Below are 15,421 nucleotides of genomic sequence, written 5' to 3'. Positions count from 1 at the left end.
TGCCTCCCCTGCCCCTCCTTCTTTTTCCTTTGGGACAGCAAGAAATACCTATCACAGAAGAATGTGGTGGAAAAACTGAATGCCAATGTAATGCATGGAAAGGTAAGCGAAGTGCAGCATGACAGCAGTTAGGGAGTGATGATTTTTCTTTGTGGTCATGTAGAAGGCTCTTCTTTTGACTGGTTTCTGGCCCTGGCCAGCCTGCCTACAATTTCAAAGCCTTGGGAGTGTGCGTACCGTGAACTGCCTCTGCTGGATCATGAGGAGTGATGGGGGGGGGAAATAACAGGGTAAACAAAACATCCACTGAATCCTTCTTAAAGCCTAGTGAATTCTTGCTATTTTTTAGACATTGGTATGCTGTAGAAAATCGTTCCCTCCTCCTGCATTGGAACTGTGTGATCTGAGTAGGTCACTGACTGCGTTCTCAGCTCTAGTCCACTTACTAGAATCGTTTAATTTACCTGAAAGTTCAGGTCACTGCTGCGAGGAAGGTTTTAAACTGACAGAAATCATGCATACAGGCATTCTTTTCTCCCACCTTGCCCCACCATGAACTTGGCATAGGTGGCTAAGAGCAGCTAAGTGGCCTCAGAGACCCAGCACTGTACCATTCGTGTCTCCTTCCTTCCTTGCTAGTCTTTCGCCTCTCCGCTCTGAATTGTCAGATTGCAGAGGGAAGGGACTTAGAAATCTGAGGCCTTGATGCCAGGCTGCTGGAATTTTAGGCAAACATGAGCTACTGGCTGTGGTTTGTTGGAAAACTTTTTGCTTGATTTCTGAAGCTGTTCTTCCCTTACTACATTAATTTAAAACCCAGTAATGTAAATGTCTTTCACTAATGGTTAAAAAAATGTTATTTGTAGGTAAAAAGCTAATGAGAGCCCATTCATACTTTTAATCTAGACTTTTTTAAATTGAGGTGTCCTTGATATGTAATGCTATATTATTTTCAGGTGTACAGCATATTGATTCGATGTTTGTGTAGGTTGTGAAGTGATCATCATGATAAGGCTAGTTAACATCTCTATCCATACATAGCTCGAAATGTTTTTTTCTTATAATGAGAACTTCTAAGATCTACTCTCTTACTTCACAGATATGCAGTACAGTATATTGTTAAGTATGGTCCTCCCTGTATGTGCATTATATCCCTGTGACTGTTTATTTCATAACTGGGAGATTCTGTCTTATGAACGTCCTTCCTCTGTTCTCCACCCACCCCCTACTCCTGTCTCTGGCAACTACCATTCTGTTCTCTATACCGGTTGTCTTTTTTTGAATAATTTTCGCCTCCAGTTTTATTTTGTTTTTCCTTTTTTTCTTTTTACTTTGTTTTTCTTATTTCAATTTTACCTCCTATTAAGACATTTTGTAGAGAGTTGTCTTCCTGCTTAAGAATGAATGGATCACATTAATTCAGTACAGTGTGTTGACTGGCTACATGCGGTCACAGTGTTCAGAGCTGAGGAAATAGATAATTAAAGCCTGTTTTTTGGTCTGCTTTTATACCATGTCTCCCTGATCTTGAGCTTTATTGGGAAGAATTTGAGAAAACATAGTATACAGTAATCAAATATAGAGAATTGAAGTTTCTTGGTTTGTGATGGTGGTCTTCTCTTCCAGCATGTGGTAGTCTTGGAGTGCACCTGCCACATTATGTCTTACTTGGCTGATGTCACCAATGCCCTGAGCCAGAGTAATGGTCAAGGCCCAAGTCACCTCTCGGTGGATGGAGAGGAGCGGGCCATTGAGGTGGACTCAGACTGGGTGGAGGAGTTGGCAGTGGAAGAGGAAGACTCCCAGGCTGAGGATTCAGTAAGTACCACGGCCATCTAGGCGGCCGTGCTGGGTTATTAACGGCTGACTGGCAGTGACAGAGCTCATGCTAACAAGCCGTTAGCCCTCTTTTCTAGCTCCTGTGAGCTTCAAAACTCTCCCACTCCTGTTTGCTTTCTCCCTGCTTGCGTAACTAATGGCAGACTGATTTTACAGGTCTGCAGAGCAGGCTGTAGGGATCTGATCTCTAAGGGAAGGGACTGTTTAATAAGCATATGGCATCTTCCATCCAGAGTCACTTCCTCTGCAGTTACTCAGTTTTTGTATCCTAAATGGAGACTTAGGGATGATTTCTTCATGTCAGTGGTCTGGGTTCCTTTACAGAGTAAGTGTTAAGATCTCATTTATTTATTTTTTAAAAAGATTTATTTATTAGGGAGAGGGAGGGCGAACATGTGTGAGCAGGGGGAGGGGTAGAGGGAGAGAGCGAGAATCCCAAGCAGACTCCTGCTGAGCACGGAGCTGGATGCTGGGCTCAACCCCACAATTCTGAGATCATGACCTGAGCCAAAACTGAGAGTCAGATGTTCAATCGACTGAGCCACCCTGGCACCCCAGATTTATTTTTTTTCTAACTGTAAAACCTTAATCTCTCATCTAGAATTGTAGCACGTTTATAGATGCAGATTATTTCCAGGAGTAAGTCTTATTGGTCATTTATGAATCGACTGTTTATTCTCTAGGGTGTATTTTTGGGGGTGGTTGTGTAGAAGGATTTATTTCTGATTAAAAAGACTTACTATCTTTGAAGGATGAAGATTCTCTTTGCAATAAACTCTGCACTTTCACAATCACTCAGAAAGAATTCATGAATCAGCATTGGTAAGTGAAGTTCTTTCTTTCAGTTGAGTATTTGTTGGGTCTTGGGCCGTTGGCACTGCTGGGCTCATTTGCTCATTCTTATTCTTTGTAGGTACCACTGTCACACCTGTAAAATGGTAGATGGGGTAGGTGTGTGCACAGTTTGTGCTAAGGTGTGCCACAAGGATCATGAGATTTCCTACGCCAAATATGGCTCCTTCTTCTGTGACTGTGGAGCCAAGGAAGATGGCAGCTGTTTGGTGAGAGTTTGGAACATTTGCTGGGTTAGGAGGGGTGACTTGTTAGTGACACGGGAATGCTGAAGCCAAACTAGGAAACTGCCATATCACTTTCATGGTGGCCCGGGTCTAGGAGTAAGTTCTGGGTCTGTCACTGATCATGGCCTAATAAGCACTTTGCTTGGAATGTTAGAACTTGCAAGGTCTTTAAAAATCTTGTAGTTTTAAAAAAAAAAGCATCTTGCAGTTTTCTTTTAAGACCTGCCACAGTTTCAGATGTTGTAATTAAGAACTGTGGCTGTGAGTGGTGAAGTATTTTTGTTACTAGAGGTATACATGAAGCTTAGAATTCAGGTGTTTGGATATCATTTCGATCGTTGGCCAATTTCTCCTCCAGGTCTGGATTTCCCACCAAGATCTTAGGCAGTGTGTAATCTGTGTTTGTGGTTCAAGCTTTAGGTTTCTGACATTTTCTGTCTCCAGGCGCTGGTGAAGCGAACTCCCAGCAGTGGCATGAGCTCCACCATGAAGGAGTCAGCCTTTCAGAGTGAACCCAGGGTGTCCGAGAGTCTGGTGCGCCACACCAGCACTTCTCCAGCGGACAAGGCCAAAGTCACCATCAGCGATGGGAAGGTTGCTGATGAGGAGAAGCCCAAGAAGAGCAGCTTGTGCCGCACAGTGGAGGGCTGCCGAGAGGAGCTGCAGAACCAGGTGAGGGTTCTGGTGGTGCCGGGGATGCTGCGGGCAGTGCGGAGCCGGGTTGGTTGGTTCCCGAGCAAGCCATGTGCAGGGTTCTCCTTGCAATGCCCCTGGTGGGGCTGAGAGTTGTTTTCTCCTTTCTGAGTTTACTCATTTTCACGGGATGGATCTGATAGGGTGTGTTGTAAGCTCTTGCCTCATAGGGAGGGATTTGGGACTGAGGAGCCCTGGGGGGGGTGTTGTGGGAGGGTGTGTTTTAGCTGTGTAATACCCCAGATCTCCTTTCTTGGCCAGGGTTCCTCATCTAAAGCACAGAATACAGAAAGTGATTTACATGATTGTTTCTGCAGTTTTTTCAAGATGGCACGTAACTAGAGTAATTCTAGATGCACAGGAGAGAATTCAGCTAATTCTGTGTGAGGAATGTGTTCTAGCATTAGGGTGTCAACATGGGACTCCTGGTTTAGAAAGATTGCTCTAGAGTTAGTAGCACGAATCCAGTATTACTGAGAGGAAGAGGTGGCTCGAATATTAAATTGGAAGTGCCCAAATGGGTTTCTATATTCTGAAGGGTGTTATTGGCAAGATGTATTATCATAGTATGATCCATTATTTTTTTCTTTTCTTTTTTTTTTTTTCCCACTTGTGTATTTGGATTTTTCTCAGGCCAATTTCTCCTTCGCTCCTCTCGTGTTAGACATGCTCAATTTCCTCATGGATGCCATTCAGACCAACTTTCAGCAGGCTTCAGCTGTGGGGAGCAGCAGCCGGGCTCAGCAAGCCCTCCGGGAGCTGCACACAGTGGACAAGGTGGTTGAGATGACTGACCAGCTGATGGTGAGTGTGGCAGGAACAGCACATTAGCTGAGATGGCGCGGTGTACTGGATCATCTGGGGAATATCCTGAGGATGGCCATTCCCTAGCTAGCCAGCTGGAGAGCCACATGCGAGGTGTGTCTTCAGAAGACACAAGAGCTCATTTGGGCCAACTCAGTGAGTAAGTCCACTTTTCATTTCATAAGGATATACGAACCCCCAAGATGTGAAGAACAACATCTGGGGACAGTTAGACTAGTGAGACGTTTTTTTCGGTATATAAAGTAGGAGACCTAAGGTTTCAGTGGCTTGCAGAAATCATGTTTGTTGTCTTCTGTTTATAGCCCTTCGGGCAACTGTCTTTAGTTCTTTAATAAGAAATGACTTAGAAGGGGCACCTGGGTGGCTCAGTGGGTTAAGCCTCTGCCTTTGGCTCAGGTCATGATCTCAGGGTCCTGGGATTGAGCCCCACATCGGGCTCTCTGCTCAGCAGGGAGCCTGCTCCCTCCGCCCCCCCGCCACTTGCCTCTGCCTACTTGTGATCTCTCTCTCTGTCTCTCAAATAAATAAATAAAATCTTTAAAAAAAAAAGAAAAAAAAAGAAGAAATGATTTAGAAGTTGTAAGTCAGTATCTACTTTAAAACCTATTGCTCAGCACCAAGAATAGGAGTTCTGGTGTGTATTGCCTATCCTGTTTAGCAACAGTGTGAAATAGTAGAAACCATGTAAAGTGTCTGTACTTCTGAAAGGGAAGTGTACAAATGAACGAGGTATAGGACTAGATATCACAAGGAGCCTGTTTTTTTAAAAAAGATTTTAATTTAATTTAATTTAATTTATTTATTTGACAGAGATCACAAGTACGCAGAGAGGCAGGTGGGGGGCGAGGGTAGGGAAGCAGGCTCCCTGCTGAGCAGAGAGCCTGATTCAGGGCTTGATCCCAGGACCCTGAGATCATGACCTGAGCTGAAGGCAGAGGCTTTAACCCACTGAGCCACCCAGGTGCCCCAAGGAGACTGTTTCTAAGGGAAAAGTATTCCCTCAGAAATACACACATGTACGTGCATACAGATACTCTGGTATTGTAGTGAAAATGAGTCCCAGTTTTATAGTAGTGGCTTTTAGACCTCGAGCTATTAAAGATGAAGCAAGTAAGTGTTGGGATGGTGATTCATAAAGTTGTCGACTCAGTTTTGCCGGGTTGGGTCAATGAAAAACATTCCTATCTGTTACCTCCATCATTCGACTTCCAAAAAGGGTGTTTTAGCATTTTAAGAAGCCAGTACTTTGTATTAATTAAATTTAGCTTTGTGAAACATTCACTACGTTGTTTTTATCAGATTGACAAAATTGCTTTGAGAGGCTTACCTGACTGTCCCTGGATTAGAGACTGGAACCTGTTACTTTTCGAATGACGGCATCGTGCAGCATCTTGGTCTGCATAGTTGTCTTTATCCATAAATAGTGGATGAATCCACTGGCTTTCTTTGGTTTACTCCTGCCTATTCTCTGCTTCCTTCTTTGCCAGGTTCCCACCTTAGGCTCCCAGGAAGGCGCCTTTGAGAATGTTCGGATGAATTACAGTGGAGACCAAGGCCAGACTATTCGACAGCTTATCAGCGCCCACGTGCTCAGGCGTGTGGCCATGTGTGTGCTCTCCTCTCCGCATGGGCGCCGCCAGCATTTGGCTGTTAGCCATGAGAAAGGGAAGGTGGGTTTCCAGTTCTTTCCTACTCATTTTAGGTCATGTTTATCTTAAGTGCTAACAAAACAGAGGACTATGCTCAGACTGGCCCCCTGGGAAAAAGTCTTTTGGGTTCCAAGAATGCCTTACAGGAGCTCAATGAGCTTTTCTACTCCAACTCTGAGTTGGTTGATTAAACTTAGAAGCAATGTGACTAGAACAGTTGCTGTTTGTGATGAGTAGTTTCTTACTCAAAACCTATCCTTCAGGCCCTTGAGAAAGGGCTTGTGACTAGTGATTACCGACGACAGCACGGCTCTCAGGCGTGGCATGGTTTGGTTATGCTGGAGGGGAGGGCACACGCCAAGAGATGAGAGTCTTCATGGGAAGACACAGTGTTCCTTATTTAGTTCTTTCCTGCCCTCCCAGCCTGCTGCGGACACAGGGAAGCTTATGTCATTTTAGAGAGCCAGTCAGTAAAAGTCGGAAGGGTGGCAGGTGTCTTAACATTTTTCTGTATTCTGGCTTCTCTAGTACTAGTGAAGTTGTTTAAGTTTAAGTGAAAAACAAACTAGAAATCTGATAAGTCTGTAAGATTCCTCTAAACTACTGCAAAGCAAAACAAAAACAAAACAAAAGTACTTTAAAAAAAACCAATACAGCAGTGCTGCTGTGGCCCAGCGCTGGTATCTGTTAGCAATCTGTACAACAAAAAGTTGTACGGAAAACTAGAAAGGACGATAGTACATAGGGACTGGGTAATTGTTTTCATGAACTGTGTATAAAGAGCTGGTTTCATTACTCCTCTCTTTTGTGGGCACCTGATGGAGGAAGTGAAAGGCATTCCATCTCTCTCCACCTGGAGAGAGGGTTTTCCTAAGAGACTTAGCTATGGACTAGGGTCGCAGGGAAGGAGCTTTTGTCAGGCTCTGTGTTCTCTAAGAGGATGTGGGTTGGAATAAACTGGCAGTTGTCCCCTTGCAGATCACTGTTCTGCAGCTCTCTGCGCTCTTGAAGCAAGCAGATTCCAGCAAAAGGAAGTTGACTTTGACCCGCCTGGCTTCTGCCCCCGTCCCGTTTACTGTGTTGAGCCTCACTGGGAACCCCTGCAAGGAGGACTACCTGGCTGTGTGCGGGCTGAAGGTAAGAACCTGATGCAGATTTGAGTCCTCCACGCCGTGGACCCTCTTCTCTCCCCCGTTGTCAGTGCCGCTTTCTCGTACTCATTGTTAAGATGAAAATCTAAAAGCCTTTGGAATATAAAAGGATTTTTACTCTGGATTTCTCCCAGCTCTTGCAGATCTTTCTTCTATTGGAAATGGTTTTTGTGTGTTCTTGGAAGCCGAGTGCATTACTGGACAGTGTGAATAATACCCGGAGGCAGGGAATGTCAGGGAAGACTTGAGAGAGCTGAAATGGGTTCATGTACTTCCCGCCGTCTTTTAACTAGTCTGTTCCTTTAACCCTGTCCAGGACTGCCACGTGTTGACCTTCAGTAGCTCCGGCTCTGTTTCGGATCACTTGGTTCTGCACCCACAGTTGGCGACGGGCAACTTCATCATCAAGGCTGTGTGGTTACCCGGGTCACAGACCGAGTTAGCCATTGTCACTGCGGACTTTGTCAAGGTACAGTTACTGCTCTTCGGTGTTGTGGTTCTAAAATTGTTTTGTTTTTAAATCCCGAGTGGCTGGTTATTATTATTATGTACTAGCTTCTCTCAGGGTGTGGGCTAGAGCTTTCTGGGTGTAGGCAGTATGACATTGCTTTACCAAGTGCATGGATCTTGTCACAGAAGATGTAGATGCCTTTCTCTCTCCTAGTCATTCCTTGAGGGAAAGTAAAAAGATACTCATCTTTGTATGCTCTGTGCCTGATACTTGCAGACACTTGTTGGAGTGAGAATTGATATCCCTTACTCACCGATGGCAGGTCTTCGGATTCGCCAGGGTGATTTGGTGGTGCGACTGAACTAGATTTCCTTTCCTTCTGTCCTGCAGATTTACGACCTGTCTGTTGATGCCTTGAGCCCGACCTTCTACTTTCTTCTGCCAAGCTCAAAGATAAGAGATGTTACCTTCCTCTTCAATGAGGAGGGAAAGAACATCATTGTTATAATGTCTTCAGCTGGTTACATCTACACCCAGCTCATGGAAGAGGCCAGCAGTGCCCAGCAGGGGCCCTTCTACGTCACTAATGTGCTGGAAATCAACCACGAGGACCTGAAGGTTCGGGCAGGTGTCGCTTCTCCTCCTCTTCCTGATGGATTAGCTTGGTAGCTCCTCCATTGTTTTTCATTTTTCTTCAGTCTCTGACTTGTCCTCTATTAGTAGAAACTCTTGTCCTTTAGGACCAAACTGATTCACTGTGAAGTTTCTTGACTCTCATGCTTTTTCTAAGAATTGCCCACATGGCTTAGATTATGAGAGCCACAGTCATGATTTAAAACTAATAAGCTGCAAAACTGAGTGCTGGTCCTGGAGGCAGCAGGTGAGGTTAATGCAAGTGTTGTGTCTATGCCCCGACAGGACAGTAACAGCCAGGTGGCCGGTGGCGGTGTGTCCGTCTACTACTCCCACGTGCTGCAGATGTTGTTCTTCAGCTATTGTCAAGGCAAATCGTTTGCAGCCACCGTTAGCAGGACAACTCTGGAAGTGTTGCAGCTTTTCTCCATCAACATCAAAAGGTGGGAAGGCGCGCTTCAGGCCGAGCTCCCACGGTGCCTGCGTTCAGCAGGAGGCTCCTCTGGCCCAACACTGGTGTCTGTTAGGAATCTGGTGAAGCTTTGCCCCAGCAGGCCTCTCCCTTTTGAAGGCAAGAGGCACCCAGTGTTGGCAGGTTGGCTGTCTGCATGGTTTTGTCCTCCACCGTGTAGACCCCAAGCTGTAAGAGGTAGTCTGGGGACTGCTGTCACTCAGGAGAAGCATATCTAGTCAAGGCAGCATACCTCACTTGAGGGTGATAACTGAGTTTGGAGAGGGAAATGGTAGTTGCTCTTAGACACTGATGCAGCCAAAGTGCCCTTTAAGTTTCCCTGCTGGGATAGTTGATCAGAACACAGCATGGTGTCAGCAGTGAGGGTATGGTCGGGGGTCGGGGGGGGGCGGTGCAGACAGAGGCTTGCATCGGTGTCCGGATAGTAGAGGTGCATTTGAGGTGCTGAGTTGTTTTAGGGAGCTAGGGAGAAGCAGCTTAGTCTTTCTTCCTGTCTCTCCTATCTGCCACTGAAGAGCCTTAAAAGTGCTGTAGGCATTGTTTCTCTGGCCTCTGTGTTGTGAAAGATTACCTCGTTGGAGATGAAATCAAATGGGGTGCCGTTCGCACAGAACTTGGTGTGCCTGCAGATGCTTGATGGGCCCAGGGGTCATGCGCCTCAGCCAGCTCTATGCAGTAGATGACCTCTAGGCACATTGGGCCACCTCTTCCCTCAGACAGTGGGAGCCAGCAGGGGAGATTTCTAAACCAGGACTACTGCCGTGGGAACAGGGAGGGGAGGGGCAGGTGTGAGTGTATGCATGGCTCAGAATAGAGCTGAGACTCGTGGGTGATTAAAGTCCCTGGGCACATACATTGCTCTGGGAGTCAGGTGTTTGGTAGGTTTGGCCTTTAAGTCGAGAAGAGGATGACTAGCTGGTGATTGACACCCTGACTGTGGCCAGTTTTCTTGTCTGCAGTTCCAATGGTGGCAGTAAGACGTCTCCTGCTCTTTGCCAGTGGTCCGAGGTGATGAACCACCCTGGCCTGGTGTGTTGTGTCCAGCAAACTACAGGTGTGCCACTGGTAGTGATGGTGAAACCAGACACTTTTCTTATCCAAGAGATTAAGACTCTGCCTGCGAAAGCAAAGGTCCGTGCCAGAGATCCCACCACTTGGCTGTGAACCTGGTCTAATTCTGTATTTCTGTATTTGTATATTTTGTCCCTTCCCTGACCCTTTCGTTAGAAGAGGCTTATGAAAGAACTTTTGCCCGTTTTCTCCCTGTCACTCTTCTGCACCCCCTAAATGACTGTGGAACCAGTTGCTTCTCTGCCTCTTTCTGATCTCTGGTTATGGGAACTAACACCCTCCTTTGTCCCCTCTGTCAGATCCAAGACATGGTTGCCATTCGGCACACGGCCTGCAACGAGCAGCAGCGGACCACGATGATCCTCCTGTGTGAGGATGGCAGCCTGCGCATCTACATGGCCAACGTGGAGAATACCTCCTACTGGCTCCAGCCGTCCCTGCAGCCCAGCAGTGTCATCAGCATAATGAAGCCTGTTCGGAAGCGCAAGACAGCAACCGTCAGTAAGTGCCCTCCTGCAAAGACTGGTGGGGGGGTGCGATGGCAGTCTTCTAGTCGAGACATGGAACAGATGGAGCTAAGTGTGAAGAAGTGACTCGGGGCGCCTGGGTGGCTCAGTGGGTTAAGCCTCTGCCTTCAGCTCAGGTCATGATCTCGGGGTCCTGGGATCGAGCCCCACATCGGGCTCTCTGCTCATCAGGGAGCCTGCTTCCCCCTCTCTCTGCCTGCCTCTCTGCCTACTTGTAATCTCTGTCAAATAAATAAATAAAATCTTAAATTTAATTTAAGATTTAATAAATAAAATCTTAAAAAAAAAAAGAAGTGGTGACTCTCCCACTTGCCTGTTTCGTAAAGGTAGAGATACGTGCTAGCTGATTTCCCCAAAGCAGTGTCATGTTTCCTGAGGCCAGCAGTGTTCTTGTGGCTTTTAGAGACTCGTCGTACAAATGACAAGCGCTCATTCGCTCTCCACTTGAGATCTGCAGTTCTGTGGTGCCCAGGAAAGAATGATCTCATGCATCTAGTGAGAGAGATTTTTCTCTGGGTTTGGGGAATGCAGCTTGCCTGATGTGAAGTCTGAGAATGAACCAGTGGAGGATAGATTGCTTCCACTCGTCAGTTTCCCACTGAGTAGTGAAGAACCTGTCATAGATCTCTGAGCTGGGAATCTTGCTCCTGTCTGATAGAGGACGCTTCAGGGTGTGGAGACCTGAATTCAGGAATGAGTGATGGAGGCTAAGCAGAGACCTTTTCAGTCCCGTGACTGAAGTTTGTTTTATACTTTATTTATTAATTTGTTTGTTGGAGAGAGAGAGAGAGAACACAAGTAGGGGGAGCTGCAGTGGGAGAAGCAGACTCCCCACTGAGCAGAGAGCCTGATGTGGGATTCGATTCCAGGACCCTGGGATCATGACCTCAGCCGAAGGCAGTTGCTTAACGAACGAACTGAGCCATGCAGGTGCCCCTGAAATTTTAGAGTCCATGTTTGAGATGACAATGCAGCTCATTCTCCTGTAAAGGAATAGTTTCTATTGTTTATTTATTTATTTATTTAAAAGATTTTAAATTATTTATTAGAGGGAGAGAGCATGAGCAAGAGAGGGAAGAGCATACTCCCCGCTAAGCAAGGAGCCTGCCCTGGGGCTCTATTCCAGGACCCCGGGATCATGACCTGAGCTGAAGGGAGACACTTAACCGTTGGTGCCATCCAGTCGCCCCTGAGTTGTTTATTTTCAATCAACCAGTCAGGAGGGAGCCTGTTGTTACTAACTGTACTCAGTACCACACCTGAGTTCTTTGTCCTACTGTGGTGGGGTGTGGTTAGGGATGGTGACTGTTGGCCTGTGGGCCGCGTGCAGGCATCACACTGATGCACACGTTCACATCCTGGTCCTCTGGAAGAGGTTAGAGTGTCCTAACCTGGTAGAGGTTAGGAGTGTGGCATCATTCTGGGAGAGGCTTTCCCTGAGGGATGGGTGCAGAGGTGGGAGTGCCGCACTTACTGATGCTCTGTGTCTACTGGTCCTGTTCCCCACAGCAACCCGCACATCTAGCCAGGTGACATTCCCCATCGACTTCTTTGAGCACAACCAGCAGCTGACGGATGTGGAGTTTGGTGGGAATGATCTCCTGCAGGTGTACAATGCGCAGCAGATAAAGCACCGGCTGAACTCCACTGGCATGTACGTGGCCAACACCAAGGTGAGGACTGCGCTGTGTGGGGGCTGTGCCTGGGTAGAAGGACTTCTGGACAGTGTGGCTGGAAAACACCTGTCCTCTTAGAACGCAGGTGTGAAATAGATACTTAGAGTCACTAACCCTTGCGTTCTTCCTAAGTGGTCCCTGGAATAAATGGCTATTCTCAGCTTCTGCATGGAAGGGCTCCTGTTCGAGTATTAGCAGCAGGAGGTGGTTAGTGATGGAGAGAAAGTAGCTTGAAACTGGAGACTGTCCCACACCCTGCCTCCCCCCCCCCCCACCATCTTTGGAAGTAAGGAAATCCTTACCAAGAAGTTAGGAGGGTAATGGACTTGCCTGGGGTCACACACTTTGGCGCTAGCAGACAAAGGGTTACAGGTTTACCCTAAAGAACTTGTTGTCTGACTTGTGCCTGTCTCCCTCTAGCCCGGTGGCTTCACCATCGAGATCAGCAACAACAACAGCACTATGGTGATGACAGGCATGCGGATCCAGATCGGGACCCAGGCCATTGAACGGGCTCCGTCGTACATTGAGATTTTCGGCAGGACCATGCAGCTCAACTTGAGTCGCTCCCGCTGGTTTGACTTCCCCTTCACCAGAGAGGAAGCCCTGCAGGCCGACAAAAAACTGAACCTCTTCAGTGAGTCGCCACCCCCTGGCATGGCCTCCCCTTCTCATTTCTCCATGGCTGTCTGGTATTCTGGGAGTCCTCTGCTCTCTGCTGCTCAGTGGTCTCTGCCGTCCTCAACGTCTGAACTTCCCTGGAAGTTCCCCTCCCAGGGGAGGGGCGTGCTGAAGAACGGGAGGGGTGAAGACAGGGCAAACCCTGCCTCTGCGTCTGCTTTGGTGGGCCTGGCTCAGCTTTGCCGGCCTGGCTGCCTACGTGGGTGGGCAGAGAGGAGGCAAGGGCAGTGCATGAAAGCAGCAGGTGTTCTTAAAGCACAGATGAGGGCCTTGCTCACGTGCCTCCTCGAGAGGGATGTGTAGTAGCGCCTGGGCTTGGTGAACTGTCGAATACTTTAAACCCTCAGAGAACAACTCCCTGAGCCTATCAATAGCCTGGCGTCTTCCTCTGCCATTTACTGACCGCCTGTCTGATACTCTTGCTCCTAGAAATAGCTGCTGTTAGGATGAATGATGATTTGTGTTTTGAACCAAGCTTAGAGCTCTCTGGGGAGTGGAAGCTGGGGGATGCAGTGCCCCGACAGCACTGGAAGAGTCCTGCTGTGATGCTAAGGGGCTCTTTTTTTTTTTTTTTTTTTTTTTTTAAGATTATTTATTTATTTATTTGACAGAGAGAGAGAGAGAGAGAGAGAAAGAGATCACAAGTAGGCGAGGGGGTGGGTGGGGTGGGAAGCAGGCTCCCTGCCAAGCAGAGAGCCCAATGCAGGGCTTGGTCCCAGGACCCTGAGACCATAATCTGAGCTGAAGGCAGAGGCTTAACCCACTGAGCTACCCAGGCACAAGGGGCTCTTCTGAGAGCTGGACTTCCTAGGCCTTTGGTCAGTGGGACTGTTTCACATATAGTCAGTGTCTCCTCAGGGTTCAAGTGCTGTTTGAGTCACAGGAGACAAGGTTCCTCCCTGATGAAAATTGGTGGGATTTGCTACTTTGCCCTCTTGGTCTGGTCTCTGTTTTGGAGGCGCTCACTTTGGCCCTGTAGGGGACGTGCTTCCTAGAGCTCCTCTCACTTGTTGCAGTTGGGGCCTCGGTGGATCCGGCTGGCGTCACCATGATTGATGCTGTGAAAATTTACGGCAAGACCAAGGAGCAGTTTGGCTGGCCTGACGAGCCCCCGGAGGAGTTCCCTTCTGCTTCTGTCAGCAACATCTGCCCTTCCAACTTGAACCAGAGCAATGGCACTGGAGACAGTGACTCCGCAGCCCCTGCCACCACCAGTGGAACTGTCCTGGAGAGGTACCCGTGCTGGCAGGGGTCAGCCCTTGTCCTCGCCTTTACGTAACCCCTCTCCCGGCATAGCCTGTTCTGAGAGAGTAGCCTCTCGCAACTACCCCTAGTGTAGCCTGTGAGTTTCAGGTCGTCCCCCAGCAGCCCAACACCCTGTCTCCTTTGTGAGCACAGAACCTGGCGGTGTGCTGAGAGCCATGGGATCCTAGTCGGCCTGGGGTGTCTGTGCCTTCTCTTAATGCTTAGGCACCCTTTGGACGAGCCAGAGGTTGTGGAGTAGAAGATGCTCTAGTCGCCGCTAGAGATTTGGGTCCAGTCTTGCTGAAATTAGAGGGGAGAGTCTTCTGTTCCTTCTGATGTCATCATCTTCTCTTTGCAGCGGCCACTTAGGTGGTGATGGCACTGCTGGCCAGATGCTGGCTGCAGCACCTACAGCAGAGTTCAGAGCCTCCCCGGGCTCCCCCCAGTGGCCTTCTGAAGCATTGCGCTTGGCTTCTTTGTGCTAGGCGTCTGCTGGTTTGCCGTGATAGATGAGGCAACTCATGATGTAAGACGCTGAGTTTCTTACATCCTAAGTCGGAAGAGTAGCCTGGCTTGAAATCACTGCCTCCTCCTACCGTCAGACTGCCCCCTCCCTTCTCTCTCTCTCTCTGTTTCTTTTCTCCCCCCCTCCCCTGTTCTTACATTGTTTGCTTAGGATGTGTTTCTAGGTTTCTCTGAGCTTCACATTTTTTTCCTTTTTTTTTTCCTTTGCTTCTCCCCCAAGTTCTGAAACTGAGTCCCTAACCAAGCTGGACCGGTTAGTATGCCCTCTTTCTTTTCTCTGCACGGGTGAGTGTGTGTCAGAGAGCAATGTAACCAATGGTGTGGCTTCGCGTTGATTCTGCTTCTGTGGAAGAGTCTTCCTGCTTCTTTCTGTTCTGGTCCTTGCATGGCTGCAAAGCTATCCTGTGTAAGAGTGGAGTGTGTGGAGGGTTGTACGTGCACACTTGGTGGTAGCCGCTCCAGAACCTGCTAGCTCTCTCTTCCATACCCCGTCCCTCCACTCCCTCTCCACAGTGGGTGAGAAGGAGGCGGATGTGGGCAGTGGGATGATGGGAAAATCCTAGCATCTGACAAGTCAGCGGAGAGCTTGTTCTGCCCAACTTCGTTTTATGCCTCAGGCCCCTCTTCCCTTGCTCTTGGTTGCTCTCAGCTACCCCTTGACCCTTTTCTCTCCAGCTGCCTTCTCCATACCGTTCCCTTTGTGCCCGGAGCCTCGGCAACCTCAGGATGCTGGTCTTCTCACCATGGCACAGTAAACTCCCAGGAGTAAGCCCTGAGGAGCATGTTGCTAGGTGCCCTTTAACAGCGGGGTTTCCAGTTCCTTTCCCAGGAGATAGTGGCTCAGTTTTCTAAAGATGCTTTGTTGTGCCCTGTGAATGTTGGCAATTGGCATGCTCCTGAAAAC

The 15,421-nt window shown here is 48.1% G+C and overlaps 1 protein-coding gene across 7 annotated transcripts in view; it reads left to right on the top strand.

The window, feature by feature from the left end:
- The window catches only part of UBR4 (ubiquitin protein ligase E3 component n-recognin 4), a 135,456-nt gene that overhangs the window by 48,202 nt on the left and 71,833 nt on the right, over positions 1 to 15,421 (top strand). For 5 of the 7 annotated variants that reach the window (XM_059137657.1, XM_059137656.1, XM_059137658.1 and 2 more), the window contains exons 34-50: positions 39 to 102; positions 1,627 to 1,818; positions 2,591 to 2,661; positions 2,753 to 2,900; positions 3,363 to 3,590; positions 4,245 to 4,415; positions 5,924 to 6,106; positions 7,064 to 7,222; positions 7,553 to 7,705; positions 8,078 to 8,305; positions 8,606 to 8,763; positions 9,752 to 9,923; positions 10,163 to 10,364; positions 11,900 to 12,063; positions 12,487 to 12,703; positions 13,764 to 13,980; positions 14,738 to 14,770. In XM_059137657.1, coding sequence (XP_058993640.1) covers positions 39 to 102; positions 1,627 to 1,818; positions 2,591 to 2,661; positions 2,753 to 2,900; positions 3,363 to 3,590; positions 4,245 to 4,415; positions 5,924 to 6,106; positions 7,064 to 7,222; positions 7,553 to 7,705; positions 8,078 to 8,305; positions 8,606 to 8,763; positions 9,752 to 9,923; positions 10,163 to 10,364; positions 11,900 to 12,063; positions 12,487 to 12,703; positions 13,764 to 13,980; positions 14,738 to 14,770 — 2,760 coding nt within the window. The remainder of the gene's footprint in view (positions 1 to 38; positions 103 to 1,626; positions 1,819 to 2,590; positions 2,662 to 2,752; positions 2,901 to 3,362; positions 3,591 to 4,244; positions 4,416 to 5,923; positions 6,107 to 7,063; positions 7,223 to 7,552; positions 7,706 to 8,077; positions 8,306 to 8,605; positions 8,764 to 9,751; positions 9,924 to 10,162; positions 10,365 to 11,899; positions 12,064 to 12,486; positions 12,704 to 13,763; positions 13,981 to 14,737; positions 14,771 to 15,421) is intronic. The other 2 variants (XM_059137659.1, XM_059137654.1) reach the window with 1 other exon arrangement.

This window comes from Mustela lutreola, chromosome 10 (assembly GCF_030435805.1).
Source record: "Mustela lutreola isolate mMusLut2 chromosome 10, mMusLut2.pri, whole genome shotgun sequence".
In the NCBI taxonomy this organism is placed as follows: Eukaryota; Metazoa; Chordata; class Mammalia; order Carnivora; family Mustelidae; genus Mustela; species Mustela lutreola.
This window is presented reverse-complemented; position numbering and strand designations above follow the sequence as displayed.